Source organism: Epinephelus fuscoguttatus, linkage group LG7 (assembly GCF_011397635.1).
Source record: "Epinephelus fuscoguttatus linkage group LG7, E.fuscoguttatus.final_Chr_v1".
NCBI lineage: Eukaryota > Metazoa > Chordata > Actinopteri > Perciformes > Serranidae > Epinephelus > Epinephelus fuscoguttatus.
Genome location: NC_064758.1, coordinates 6,982,630 through 6,997,703, shown reverse-complemented (window position 1 = coordinate 6,997,703; position 15,074 = coordinate 6,982,630). Strand labels below are relative to the sequence as shown.

General features: G+C 41.5%; 1 protein-coding gene across 4 annotated transcripts in view; it reads left to right on the top strand.

Annotated features, from left to right (window-relative positions):
• atp2b3b (ATPase plasma membrane Ca2+ transporting 3b) overlaps window positions 1-13,950 on the top strand; it is a 75,795-nt gene extending 61,845 nt beyond the window's left edge. For 2 of the 4 annotated variants that reach the window (XM_049581636.1, XM_049581637.1), the window contains exon 25: window positions 12,447-13,950. In XM_049581636.1, the coding sequence (XP_049437593.1) occupies window positions 12,447-12,956 (510 nt within the window). In that variant the 3' untranslated portion in view covers window positions 12,957-13,950. Of the gene's footprint in view, window positions 1-2,442; window positions 2,603-12,446 lie in introns of all 4 variants that reach the window. The other 2 variants (XM_049581639.1, XM_049581638.1) reach the window with 2 other exon arrangements.
• Window positions 13,951-15,074: the final 1,124 nt, after the last annotated feature.

The window sequence follows — 15,074 nt, the reverse complement described above, 5'->3', positions numbered from 1 at the left end:
GGAGCCATATTTTCCCCAAAAAATGCACATTACATGAGTCAGTTTAATTTTTGGTATTTTATTTTTCCTTCCTTGCTAAAGTGGCACTCACTGGGCTCAATTATATTGTTTTAATTATGAAATACAAGAGATGGTAGTAAAGAGTTTAAATGTTGCAACAATATATGAGTAGCCTAATCAGTAACAACATTGACAAATATCTACATGAATAACTGTATACATGCAGGCAAAATGAGATAGAGGTGCTCGGCAGCCCTTCGGAAGTCTCGAGTTTTATTGTGAAAGCTCAGCTTTCACAATAAAAAGAAAAAGGCCAACACTTCAACCCACACAGCAACGTTAGAAGGACATAACAACAGTTACGTAGTTGTGTGCGGTATCTTTGGTAACTTATGTGAGAAAAGTATCACTGAATTTATGTGTGGGAAAAGTCGCCAGCCGTAACGAGCCTTCGGGGATTTTCAGCCCGCCTAAGAGCGTCTATCACCGGGGAGGACTGTCCCGCAGCTCCGCTGGCACGCCCCCCCTAACACTACACGTTTCACATAATTTTGAAGGAATAAACAGAATTTAAATTATTCATTTACCTGTTTCTGGTAACGGCTCCCCGGAGACGTGAGCCTCAGCCGAGTCAGCCTCCTTGTTTTTGAAAAAACGTCTTATATCCATGATCTTTCGTGTTGTTGCTAAAACGTCTCCCTCCAGCGCGCCAACGGTTTAGATACCGGAAGAGCCTGGTGACGCGAGGCTATCAGCCAATAAAACACAGATGCTTCACGCAACCCCTCTTTCTGATTAACCATTCTCGACGTCATCCTGTGTTGCATTCACTGAAAATGGAAAACTACAACTTCTTTAGTGGCTCGTTAATGTACAGTTATCATTATTTCTTCTGAAGTTGAATTATCCGGGGCTTAAGAAAAAACGTTCGGGGCTAAAGCCCCGGATGCCCAGGCCAGGCGACGCCACTGATGTCAGTAGACGTGCTAAATATCTTCTGGCAGTGCAAAATAAAACTCACAGACTTCTTCACCAATGCTGGAAAAATCCTAGGGGAAACACTGTAAAACATTAAAGTACCTTATAAACTTGCACTGATTAATCGGCAGTGCTCGTAATTGGGCTGATTTTCATGTGATCGGCCATGACCTGTGACCGGCCGGTCAGTCTAAAATATGCCGATTTAAAATGCCGGTCAAATTCCCGCCACGCCGCATGATTGACATCATGTAACATCAGCAGCATACACACACACACATGTGCAACTCACGGCTTGGGCGATGTGAGGAAGTGAAACATGGGCGGCTTCTCACTTTAATCATTCACGCATACACATCAAAAGAGAGAAGGAGAAAGTTGTTAATTGTCCGTCTTAAACTTAACCGCGGAGCTCTCACTGCTGCACTGTGCCGCTTGAAACTGAGTAGGCGCGTGTCCGTGAATGTGCACCTTTTTCTAGTTGTTAAAATAAGAATGTCCATAACACTGCACTTTGTAGATGTGTAGACCTGTGTGAGTTTTCCACAGGAGATATTTTTACTTTTTTATCTATTCAAGAAATTACCCACAAGTGCTATACAGCAAGAATCATTATTTTATTTATCTATGTTTTTATTTATGTATGTATGTATGTACTTATTTATTTTAATACTGTACCTGAAATTATATTTGAGCAAAAAGGAAAATGTTTCTTAACCTATGTCACTGTTTTTGTTTATTTGTTTGAGATGATGCTCTAATAAAGGAAAGATAGAAAATATTGCAATATCTTATGTGCTGTAAAGTGTTTTGAAAAAAATGAAATCGGAATCAGCCAAAATCAAAATTGGCTGTCCAAACACTGCAAATCGGAAATCAGGATCAGGCCAAAAATTTTGTGAATTGTAAAAAATTGTAATTGGTGCAAGTCTAATACCTTACAATACCTCTGCCTATGAGTAGCACATGCTGAATGTTCTGGGCATGCGTGCACCTTTGAACTACACTGCTCGTGCCTTCCATTCAGCAGAGTTCAAATGCACCAGTCGACAAGTGTTTTAAGTTGTGAGGTTTCACTGAAAATGCGTGTGTTTGGGAAGTACTGAACATACGGTACGATTGAATAAATGAGACTTGGATTATTACGAAAGAGTTTTGTGAGAGTTTGTCAGTGGATGTTGTGATATAGTTTTGCTATTGTTAAACATGGACCCCATTTATTTTAATTCATCAAGAATTTTCTCAGTTTTTGGATACTTCGTTTACCATAGAGGTATGCAAGTAACACAAAGTTTTCTTCATGAATTTAATGTGACACGTGGTGATGTATAAATATAGGAATAGTTATTTTGTGGGTGAAATGTTCCGTTAAAGCAATCACATCACGCATACACACATCCACTTACACTCAGACTGGCCTCTCCTGTCCTCACTGAGTGCTGCTGTTTTGTCTCTGTCCTGCAGATGGAGGTAGTGAGCACGTTCAAGCGAAGTGGTTCGTTTCAGGGAGCGGTGAGACGGCGCTCCTCTGTGCTCAGTCAGCTCCACGACGTAAACACTATCTCTACCCCCTCTCACGTAGCTCTCTCCACCGCAACAGCCAATACCAGCCCAGCCCCCGGGAGTGAGTCCGCCGAACGCATGTACACACATACACACACATACCACACACACACACACACACACACGTATACCTGCATACATACTTGCAGTCACCTTCTCTCTCCCTCACACTCATTCGCAGACACAAACACACACACTGCTGCACGGCACGTGGACTGCAGTATTTTTTACTCTCTATGGTTGTGTCCCCTCCGGCTCGCTCGCTGCTCGTATGTGTGCAATGTCTCCTCTATTCTTTTTTCTTATTCTCCCTTTCAAACAGCACCCAGTCCTGACCGGCTGTGTAGTTCTGGTCTGATCTGGTCTGGTCCAAATCCAGTCCCGGTTCCAGCCCAGAGTCTGTTTTGTTGTTGAGTGTTGGTCGGCGCAGGAGGCGGCTTGCTGTTCTCTCTCTGTCTGAGGCGTCCTGACAGAAATGGAGCAGCATTGTTTATAAAGAAAGAAAGTGATTGAAAAGAAGAGATTAAAGCAGCGAAAAAAGTTTAATTTTCTCCGACAAGCCAAGGACGCATCCTGAAGTTCAGAGAGCAAATGGCTGCTCCTCCTGCACCATGTGTTATTTCCTGTCTGTGAATGAGGTCAAGCGTGGTTACTTTGGTTGACCCCTGCTATAAACATTGCTAATGTAAAGGAGTGGTGTCATTTCTTTTCTCTAAAAAAAACAGACTATAGTGTTGCTATAACAATTCTGTGACAACTATTATTGGTAGAAAATGCTACAATTGGATTTCACTGCCATAGAATTCATATTCATTACCAAATGGCTTTCATATCGCTTCTGCAATTCTCTAAACTGTAAACCTTCGAGTATAAAAGCCCCATAACACACTGCTGTTTCCAAGACAAAAAAGTTCCCTCTGCTCTATCACTGCTGCTTTCTTTCTCCTTCTTTTGCTCCTCTCACTTATGTCCGGTGCTGCAATTGTTGTCAACTGGTTGTTTCTGTAACAGTATTTCCAGCTCCAACGCCACAAGTTTGGCTCCCCCCGATGTCTCCAAAAAGTCCTGATTTTTCTCTCTATGCAGTCTGGTTTTTTTCCTCTCTCTCTCTCTCCATCACAGTTCTCTCCTTTTTCTTCTATAATTATGAGATATTACAGGTTCCCTGTTTGCAGAAATATTCTGTGAAATGTATTCTTATTGTTCTTCATAAGTAGAGTTGTTCTTTTGTAGAGGTATTTAGATTTTACCAGATCTAAATACAGGCTCTTGTGTAGCATACTGATAAGATTTCTTTAGTAGGTTTCTCTTCATTCTTTCTTTTTTTTTTTTGTATCCTACTTTGTCCTTGACCTCATCCCTTTTTGTCATCCTCCCATCTCCTTACTAGAGTAGCAACCACCCTTCACATTTTCTCTTGATTTCTTTGTATGTCAGTTCCGCACGCGTCTGTTTGCAAGTGTCTTTATGTGTGTGCATCTGCTGACATATCCGAGAGCCGTAGTTTGACTTCTGTGTTCCTTTATCAGTGTGCTAGTGTACGAGTGTGTGTCTGCGTGTGTGTGTGTGTGTGTGTGTGTGTGTGTGTGTGTGTGTGTGTGTGTGTGTGTGTGTGCATGCGTGTGGTTGTGCTGTCTCTTCATTTTGATTGTCTCCATCTGTCTTCTCAGTTGCTTCTCCCTACCTTCCTTGCTCCCTTTGGTCCATCCTTCCCTTATTCCATTCCACGCTGCCTTCCTCCCCACGCTGCTCCATCACCTGTAGGTATAGATACAGAGAGGCGTTGCTGACACCTCATTGTTGTGATCATCCTGCAGACACTAGAAGTTACCTGGGCTTTGTTTAGGTACTTTGGAAACACATACGTCGCTTTACATCATTATAATAAGTATTAAAATGTATTATATCATTACTCAGAACTGGACATCACTGCAACATTGCTGCCTGATAGAAAAGACAGCTAAAATGACAAAGGTGTGGAAGCAGGGATGTGCAGTTCAGGTCCCACCGCTGCTAGCTCATGGCTTGCTTTTTCAATTTTTTTCCTTAATTCGAAGATGTTGTGTCCAAATCTGTTACTCAACAGTAGTATGACACATACTTGCATTTTGAGGTCATCCTGTTGTGGTTCAGTTCCTGAAACCAAATTGATTGACAAGGAGGGAAATTTGAAGGAGCAAGCATCAACTTAGAATTTACTGTGACTCAGGTCTGCGTCTCTGATTCACTTCATGTTGTATGGAGGCAGCCCATGGTCAGATAAAATGTAAAAATTGTTCCTGTTTGCTTGAGCTTTCAGGATGAGGTTTATTCAAAAAGCAGAATCCAGATCGTGTAAAATACTCTTCCAGACACAGAACTGATCCTACAAACAAGTACTGTTTTGTGTGTATATCCAAACCCTGATATAGGCTATCTCATTCCTCTGTGTCATAGAGCTTAATTGTTGTCCAGAAACTGTTAACAAGACTATGAGTCTCAAGCAATGCCAGCGGCTCTGTGAGGCTGTAGTTATATACAGGAGTGCTCCAGACACACCAAACTGACATCAAAGTTTAAGTGGTGACAAGGGCTGACTGTTGCATTGCCTGTATCTCAGCCAAGAAAATGCACTTAAACACAAAGCAAAGAGGTTACAATCATCATTGTAACTACAGCCAACAGCCAACTAGCATGTATGTTTTTCACCCGAGTGAGAAGAACTAATTTCCATACCAGGTGGCAATAGTCTGTATTCGTCATTCAAAAAAGTAAGCCAGGAGACATGCAGGTCAGTTTCAAGATGCTACTTAGCCAGTTAGCACATTAACAACACCACAACCTATGATTCATTTTCCGCTAAAGAGTTTAATGGCTAAAAAGAATAATCTTATCTAATATAACAAGTTTGTTAAGCCCTCGCGCCCTCTTGACTTTAGTGGTCCACTTGTTTTCCTTACTTCCATTGCTCTTCTTGTGCAGTAAGCTGAACTACCAATCAGAGTGATTTCATTCACCGACGAGCTACATCATGTCCGGCACCTACAGATGGCTTGGTGTGTCAGGGCCCTACCGCTACATGCTAATATTAGCATGCTAATATGCTCACAATGACAATGCTAACATGCTAATGAGTAGCAGGTTTAATGTTAACCATGTTTTTCATCTTAGTTCAGTGCATTAGCATGCTAACCGTTGTTTATTAGCACTGAACACCAAGGCTTATTCGAGTGTCAGTAGTTAGGCAGGTATTTGGTTATATAGAGAAAATCAGATTTTGACCTGATTGGTGCTGTATGAAAAGTCACCAAGATTATAAATAAAAGGTTATAAATAAAGTAAAAAGTTACAAATAAATGTTTTAAAAATTAATCCATATTAGGACATTAATGTAATTATGTACTAAATTTCATGGCAATCCATTCAACAATTGTGGAGATATTTCACTTGGTCCAAAGAAATGGACTGACAATGACATCCATAGCGCCATGCCACCAGCTTGGCTAAAAACACACCAATGAGCCACACCATTGCACATGGTGACCTGATGTTCCTTCTTTACCATGAACACACAAACTATAGTGTATTTAGACTCAATCCCACAAAACTTGAATTGGGAATTCTTGAGCAACAAACACACCAAAAATGATTGCCTATGTGTTATCACGGCTGACTGACACACACACACACACACACACACACACACACACCCGCTTCAGGGTCATTACTTTACTCCACTACCCAGAGTTCTTTGCAAAGCAGACCCAGCCCTTAGTCTTGGCACTGTGCCCCCTTGCAATATGATGTGTGTAAGTTCTGACAGTGACACCATCACCTCCCTGACTTTTACAGCCAAATCTATCATCACTGGGTGAGAAAAAAGTCCAGGACTATCTCAAAGAAACACAAAGCCTTAAATATTAAAAAGAGATATCACATGTATAAGGAGATGTCTCTGTTTCATGCTTTCATCCACCTGAGCTGTGCTGGACCTTAGCGATCCAACTGGATCTTTTGAACCGATCTATGGATCCAGTTTGTTTTCATTTCAGACTGACTTAGTTTCAACTGCCTGCAATTACAGTTAATTTGGGAAAAGAAACGAATATAAAAGTTTGGAAACTTTAGGGGAATGGGATGTTGAGACCAAATCTCAAATCCATCCTCAGCTCCTCAATTCTTTGCTTAGGTTCTTTCACATTCAAAAAGAACGACAGTTCAGTTTTCACTCTTTAAATGGGCTATGAGTAGACGACATGGAGGAGAATATGCATTGAATTGAGGAAGGCGTTGCTGAGGGGTTGCTATGGATTAGAGCTCAGTCATCACATATCAAAGGGCGGTAATGCTCAGAGTTGGGAAATGGGAGCCATTAACCAGTCATCTACCTCACAGCTTCTCCCTGTATTTATGTTGCAGTTTCTTCCCATAAGCAGTTGTTTTGCACACAGCAGCCTCTCTACCTTCCAGCGCCTATTTTCCTCCTCGTACTTTAACCATCATTGTTTTTCCATCAAGCACTGCTGAAAGAGCCGACAGGGAGAGAGGGAGAGAGAAAAGGAAAGTGGGTGAGAGACATAAGTAACACAGCAGTGCTCTGACCTCCAGGCTGCTCTGGTCACACTGGGGACGTTATATACTCGAAAGTTTACTCTGTCCACGGAGACAAAATGAAAACAAACCGAGCGCTGACGAAGTGAGAAAGTAACATTCTGAAACCTTCTCAGTCTGCATGAGGTGTTTTTCTACTGTCTGACAGGCTCTTTGGAAAAACAGATAAGCACTGAACCTACTGCTTGACCGTCTGTCTGTCTGTACGTCTGTCTGTCTGTCTGTCTGTCAGTCTATCATATATGGCAGAGTCATATATAGAGTCTTCTCCTAGTTTGGCCAGCTGCAGCACTGATCTCCATTCAGCTGCCTGACCATCCACCTCTCATTATCACAGTTTGGACTCCAGTTAGTGTTGCTGTTGACATAAAGCGTCTTCTCTGTTGATCTCATGTAGCCAAACTGTCTCTATGTAGGGCTCTGCCTGCCTGTGCCTGTCAGTGTATTTGCATTGAACTGTCTCTGTTTCTTTTGAGCTCATGCTGCTTCTTTTCCTCTGTTTGGGTTTGGGGGAAGGGTGCATGGACCAACTGCCATGGCAAAGGAATGTGTTTACGCACGCATACACCATACACTGCATAATGCACCTTCAAGTACACTCATAGACCTCACTATGTGTGTTTATGTGTGTGAGAGAGACAGAAAGAGAGCGTAAGTGACAAAGATCTGATTCAGCATGACCTGGCTGCCTCTCTATTTGCGATAGGGCTGACGCCCGAGCTTTGCTCTGGCCTTTGAACCAATCACCTTGTGTTTTGAGTAATCTAACCAATCACATACTGTTCTAACCTGCTGATTCTCCATGATGTCACCTTTCTGTTTTGCAAGACTTGTTTTTTTCTATCCTGCGGCAACTTCCTCATCAGCATCATCATCATTAACCACTCTGCTCTCCTCTGTCCCTATCTGCTGCATGGCCGCAGTACATTTTGCACATATGCATGTGTGTGTGTGTGTGTGTGTGTGTGTGTGTGTGCACAGAGATGCTGACAGACTAGCTTGCTGTCTGGCTGTCGATGTATTTGCGTGTATAAACCAGCTCTCTTTAACAAACAGCACCCATGATTGACAACTGTGTGATGCATGCAGACGTCAACCTCCAAGCCGCACGATGTGGAAACAACTGAACTGTTGGTTCACTCAGTTACACTGCTGCTGCATGCACGTGTTTGTGTGTGTGTGTTTGTGTGTCCATGTCCGTGTGTGTGTGTGTGTGTGTGTGTGTGTGTGTGTGTGTGGTCACTGCTATAGGTTCTTGCCTTTTTTTTTTTTATTGTACATTAAACTAACACACTCACAGTTCCTGCTTCTTCTCCATCTGTGCCTAACCACCCTCATCTGCGTGTGTGCATGCATGTGATCCAGTGTGCCAAGGTGTGAGTGTTTTCTTCACACATACTGTATCACCCCCCTGACACACACACACACACATATATGCCACTTCTGTATCATGTGACGTGTCTGCAGCTTCTTCAGTCTTTGTGATGGTGGCTACTGAATGCTCTCGTCTTGTGAAGTTTGGTTGATGTGTGTGAGAACTGACAAAAATGTGAGTCATAAGCCAACTCATTCTGATTTTGTTTTGTTTTGGGTTTTTTTTTGTCTGTTGGAGACAGACAGGATCAGGTGGACGCTCTATTGATACTGAGTCAAGATATTTGTGTTCGGTTACAGTAATATGATTACAAAGTTTGAAAAATGATCTTTATATCTTACAATGGTATAATGTGCTCTGTACAAAATAAGTGAAGACTAATCCAATTTCCCTGCTAAAAGAATAACACAGAGGAAAACTGCTTAAAAAACAGATGTAATAGTTCAGAGGCGAGGTGAGGTTGCGAATACACTTGCCTATAAATTTGGTGATAGTGCCAAACCTCACTATGGGCTTATGTGGCCCTGTATCAACATTTTATTTATCCTGTAACAGGTAAAGTTAGCTCAAACCATGTCCAAAGTTGAGTTGCCTAAACATGACCACTTATTAACCTTCTCATAAGACAAACTGGTAAAAGTGATCAACCCAATTTGTGCTTTTATCACTTAACTCTTATACCTTGTTTCTCCAAAGCTGTGTGTACGTGAGTCAACCAGAGGTCCATTCTTTCCTATGACAGTCTCCGTAATCTCTGATGAGTTTGCAAAAACCCTCCTTCTGTTTTTTTTTTTCCTTCTTTTTTTTTGGGTCCAGAATTGACCTTGAGTAGGCTGAAAAAAAAAAAAACTTGTGTGGCAGATTTCAAACAGACTGTGCCACAGGAAGTTAGCATAAAAACAAACTAGCCAACATAATGTAATACAGCCCTATTTATACATTTTTTCTAATTAAAAACTTTGTTGGCATTTCTAGCTCGCTAACATTGGTAGCATGCTAGCTATGTAACATATACAGTGCATGCATAGTGGATATACGTCTTCACAAGATATTTTAGAAAACTGGCTACTCACAGGCCACCACCACCACGTATTTGTTGCCTATTATTATTGTTGTTGATCCTGTTTATGTCTTTGTACTGTTCCATGTGCATATTCTACAAGCGAAAAACTATTTTTATGCCATTTTTGTGGTGGTGTTTTAATCCAGCCATAAAGGGATGCACTTCCTTGCATCGGACTCTAGGGGTGTACTCCATAAACTATACAGAAATACGGACACAAACAAAATTTTGTGGAAACAAGGCCTTCAGTTTTGGGGACTAACTTGTTACATTTAAGTTACATGTAATTCAATGGCAATATAAATGTTACTGAGTTAAATTACACTGACTAATCAGAATGTTGGTGATGACAAAGGGGTTACTTCTGGAGCATTGGTGGCTTAGTGGTAGAGCAGGCGCCCCAAGGCTGTTGCCGCAGCAGCCCGGGTTTGACTCCAGCCTGTGGCCCTTTGCTGCATGAATCTCCCTCTCTCTCTCCCCCTTTCACACTTTGCTATCCTATCAATTAAAGGCAAAAAATGCCCTAAAAATATCTTAAAAAAAAAAAAAACAACAACAAAAAAAACAAAGGGGTTACTTCTGAATTAGTTTTTGGTAAAACTTAAACATTTCAGTATAACATCCATTCAGTTGCACTGCTGTGCGTGCCTTCTTTTGTCATAGCCTATTTCCGTATATGTTTCAGCTTTATTGCCCAGTTTAAGACTTTTGTTAGGAAAGTAATCAAAAAGTAATCAAATGTAATAAATTACATTACTTTGATGATGTAATTAAAATAGCTACATTACATTTTAACAGGGTAAAATTACTAGTAATATGTAACTTATTACATTTCAAAAGTAACCTTCCCAGCACTGGAGGCCATATGGTAAGGGGTACACATTTTATATCATTTGTATTTCAGAACTCTCGCTCTTTGGAATTTAGATTTGCCAGATTCAGATGTTAGCCAGTTAGCTTAGCTATAGCATAAAGAGCTGTAAACTTGGGAGAAACAACTAGCCTGGCTCTGTGCAAAGGCAAGAAAACCCACCTACCAAGGGTCAGGTTATGCTTGAAAAAGGTAGTTTGTTAGACATGTTGGGTTTAAAAAAATTCTTGAAAGCTTACCCGATGTGGAAGGAGGACTAAAACAGGGTGTGTGCAGATCCTTAGAAAGTCTTCAAATTCCTGAAATTCAATTTTATGAAAATTAGGCCTTAATAAATTTGAATTTCAGAGCTCTTAATTGCCCAAAACATTTTTATCTAATTTTAACATTATCAGTCTTTCAATTTCTTTTTGTCAAAATGAGTCAAGCTCTTCTACATGAAATTCAACATTTCTCATATACAAATCCTTAAACCTTCCATTGTACTTATATTGTCTCTTTACTACTTGTGCTTAATTGTTGGCAAAATGTAGATTAATCTAACTCATTCTAATAACCATATTCCTAAATAGACTTACCTGTGCCGAGGACTAGCTATATACTATGTACTTAACCTTTATATTTACCTGCAACACTTAAATAAGAAAAAGATGATTTGTCAAAAAATGAGTCTTAATTTGGTTAAAAATCATCTTGAAAAGACCTGAGTCACAAATTTAATGACTTTAGACTTGACCTAACAAAATCAAAAAAGACTTGCGAGTCGACTTGACTTCATGACTTCACTTAAACAAATAAATACTATTTGTTAAAACCATTCATGATTTCTGTAAATTTAATATACACTTGCTAAAATGGCATTTAATTTGGGGAAGAGTGCATTTTGACTTGTTTAGGACTCAAAACTCAATTTAAGAACTTGGAATGTGACTTGTCAGTCCTGACTTGGGACTTGAGTGCAAAGATTTGAGACTTACTTGTGACTTGCAAAACAACGACTTGGTCCCACCTCTGTCTAGTACCTGTAGATACCCTGTGAAAAGCTGGTCGTCAAAGAAAGGAGAGAGCTACAATATTGTTAAAATATGGGAATAACAGAGCGTCGTGTTGCACTTTGTTACTCACATAAAACGTGACAAAAATAGTTGTGAAAAAAGACATGAAAAAAGAGAGCTTGAGAGAGAAGTTCAATCATGCTTACTTTCTCAACACCCCACAGCTGGCCAGTTATCAGCGTGAAGTAGGTGTGAATGTTGGATTGTCAACCTTAGAAATTGATAGATTGTCGGACAAAGGCCACCCCGATCTGATGTCCTAAAATTGTGGTGTGAGACCACGTCTTCAGAGAGTCTTTACTCCCAGCCAAGAAAAAGTGCGGCACGTAAACATCTGGGGGTTTTTACACTTCAGTTGTTGTTTTTTACAGATTAAACCAAGAGATGTGACATGTTAATTAGTGAGCTTTTAGATGTGTTGGTAGGTGATTTTGTTCCTTTCGGACAGCCAAGATAGTTGATTTTGTCCTGAGCTAAGCTAACTGGCTAGTGGCTATGGTTAGTTTTATATTAAGTACACTGACATGAGAGGGGTAGCAATCTTCTAAACAAACTCTTGGCAAAAAAGAAAAAGTAAATAAGCGTTTTTCCCAAAATCAATCCCAAGAGAATAGTTTTCAGTACTATAGATTCCTAGTTCCCAGAACGGATTTGCCTTGGCCCCACACATTTTGCATTAATCCAACCAATAACAGTATTTTCAGCTTCCAGAGCACCTCTTAGGCAAATTCAAAATAAACCAAAACACCATTAGAAGTTGTCTTGCCTAAATTTTGATGGTAGCCACCTGGCCCTGAGTGTACACCTGTCTTTCTGTCACTCTGTTTGTCTGCTGGAGGACACAAGTCTGTCTGTTTCTGGGTTCCCTTGCCTCTTTTCCCCCTTTATTATATCTAACTTTCACTTCTCTCTTTCTTGTGGTCTCTCCCTCGTCTTGCTTCCTCTCGGCAGATGCGAGTGGTGAAAGCATTCCGTAGTTCGCTGTACGAGGGCCGGGAGAAACCGGAATCCCGCAACTCCATCCATAACTTCATGGCCCACCCGGAGTTCCTCATCAATGACCTCATCCACAACATCCCGCTGATCGACGACACTGACGTGGACGACGAATCAGAGCTCAGCAGATACCAGCACCTGCACCCGGCCCTTCGCAAGCCGCCACCCCCTCCCACCCAGCCCCAACCCCCAGCCCGCGTCCGCCCCACCCGCCCCTACCGCCAGTACAGCCTCCCGGTGACCCCGTGCAACCGAAACAACAACAACAACAGCAGCAGCAGCAGCAGCATCAGTTCAACAGTCACCCACGGCAACAAAAACAGCACCAACGCAGTAACCCCCAGCAACCGGAGCCCCCACCACCACCACTACCAACACCACCATATCCATCATGGCAGGGACAGGCCGGAGAAACCCTCCGCCCCTCACCTGGCTCATCTCTATTGCGTGGAGACCTCCTTATAACTGAGCTGAACATGGGTCGGGGGGAGAGGTTAAGGGGAGGGGGAGGAGAGGGGAGCCGAAGAGAGGGCTGAGGACTCACACATGACATTTTCATCCAATCTTCCTTACAACAAGCCAACAGGAGGGAGCGAAGGACAGGGGGAGGTACCAGAGGGAGTGGACAATGGCTGGAGACTTCTGCTCGCAACTCCCTGAGAACATTGCGACTTTCCCTCCTTTTGCCCTTGCTCCAGCCCTCTCAGTCTGACCCGCTGACAACACCACCCCCGACCCCCTCCACCCTCGAACCCACCGCCCTATCTGTCGCCCTCCCTTGAAGAACCTGCCCACCCCACCCTGCCTGACTGCACGCACACTTGTCACACACTCGCACAGGTCTGCTCTCGCTGCGTTTTTCTGAGTGACAGTGGGTTGGGGAGAGATGGGGACGGACATCCAGTTAAAAAAAAACAAAAAACGACACATCCTTCAACACTTCAGCAGACAGGACCATGTCAGGGCCAGAGGCGGATTCTCTCTGTTTCTATTGGTGTTCATCATTAGTGTTGTTGTCATCACCCACCTACCTACCTGCCATGGCACCATAGTCATCACCGCCATCATTTATCAGGCTAGAATCTACAGCCACTTTGATATCACTAATTTGCTTGCAATATAAGTAAAACGCTTTGTTAAAGCTTTAACTAGACTTCAGTCAGTTCCACCCTCTGATTCTTTTATTTCTCAACATAATGGTGCTCATTCATTTCTTTCTTTTACATTGGTTTCTTTCTTTCTTATCTCTTTCTCTGAAATTTTTACATTCAGCTTTTTTTTATATATATATTTTCTTTTCTTTCCTTCCTCTCTCTTTCAGTGTGTGTATGTGTATTGTCTTGTCTCTTCTGAAAAAAAAACAACAAAAACATAACAAAAATAGAAATTGCAAGCAAAGATACTGTTCATTTAAACCTAATAGTAAATAGTATGGCTGCAAAAAACACCTTAAGGATGGGGGGAAATATATATATAAATATATATATAAATATAAATATATATATATATATATATATATATATATATATATATATATATATATATACAGTATATGTATATATAATTTGAATGTTTGGGAAGTGACAGCACAGAACTCGTCATGTTAATCACTGTTCTTTCTCCAGCCCAACCTGCCCAATCCTTGAATGCCGCCTCATAAGTCCACATGACCTGTTATCTGTAATATTGTCCACCCTGCTATGAGATAATACAGTGTGTGGGATCTCACATTAATTGTGGTGTATACATGTATGCATACATTAGCCCCATACAGGACTAAGTTAATTTACGGCCTCCTGCCATGTCAATTAACTGATGAGTTTGTATTGGTAATATTTATGTACAAGACTCAGGGCGAGCCCTTGGGTAAGGTCCTCTTCCGGTCTCTTCATTTATTTTAGGTGTCCCATCATCTTCTGTCTTGCTGTTCCTCAAACCAATTCTGCATTTCCTTTGCCACGTTGTCTTGTGTTGTCCCATCTGGTCTTTCGTTGTGGTGTGTGTGCTTTTTGTTGTTGTTGTTGTTGTTGTTGTTGTTGTTGTTGGAAGCATTAACCCTTTAAATGCCATCAAACACACAATGCACAGGCGATGGCCCTTTAAGACTAACATGCACTCAGTTCAAACCCGCTCCTGCTCACGTGCCATTGGGTCGTCTCCATCATGTACCCTCTCCATGAGTTTTGTGGACAGATTATTTCATTTGATCTGTTGGACAGTTGATCCAGTCATTATTACAGAAAAGGGGGGAAAAATCACTGCTTGATGTTAAAAATTGACCAACCAGTCGAGCTGTCAGGCCAACGTCTTATGTCAGTGTTAAGTTTTAGCTTTAGGCCCAAAGCCCACTCAATCAGGTATGACCAATGAGAGCTTATGTGTCATGTCCATTTCTCAAATACTGTACATTCCCCATCATCACAATATTCAATTAGTTCACTGGGATACCTTAAAGGAACCGTTCAGTGTTTTGGAAAATACTCTTATTCGCTTTCTTGTTGGGCATTATGCGAGATGAACAATACTATTTTCATTTCTGTGCGCTAAATATGTTACAGCTAGCAACAGGTTAGCTTAGCTTAG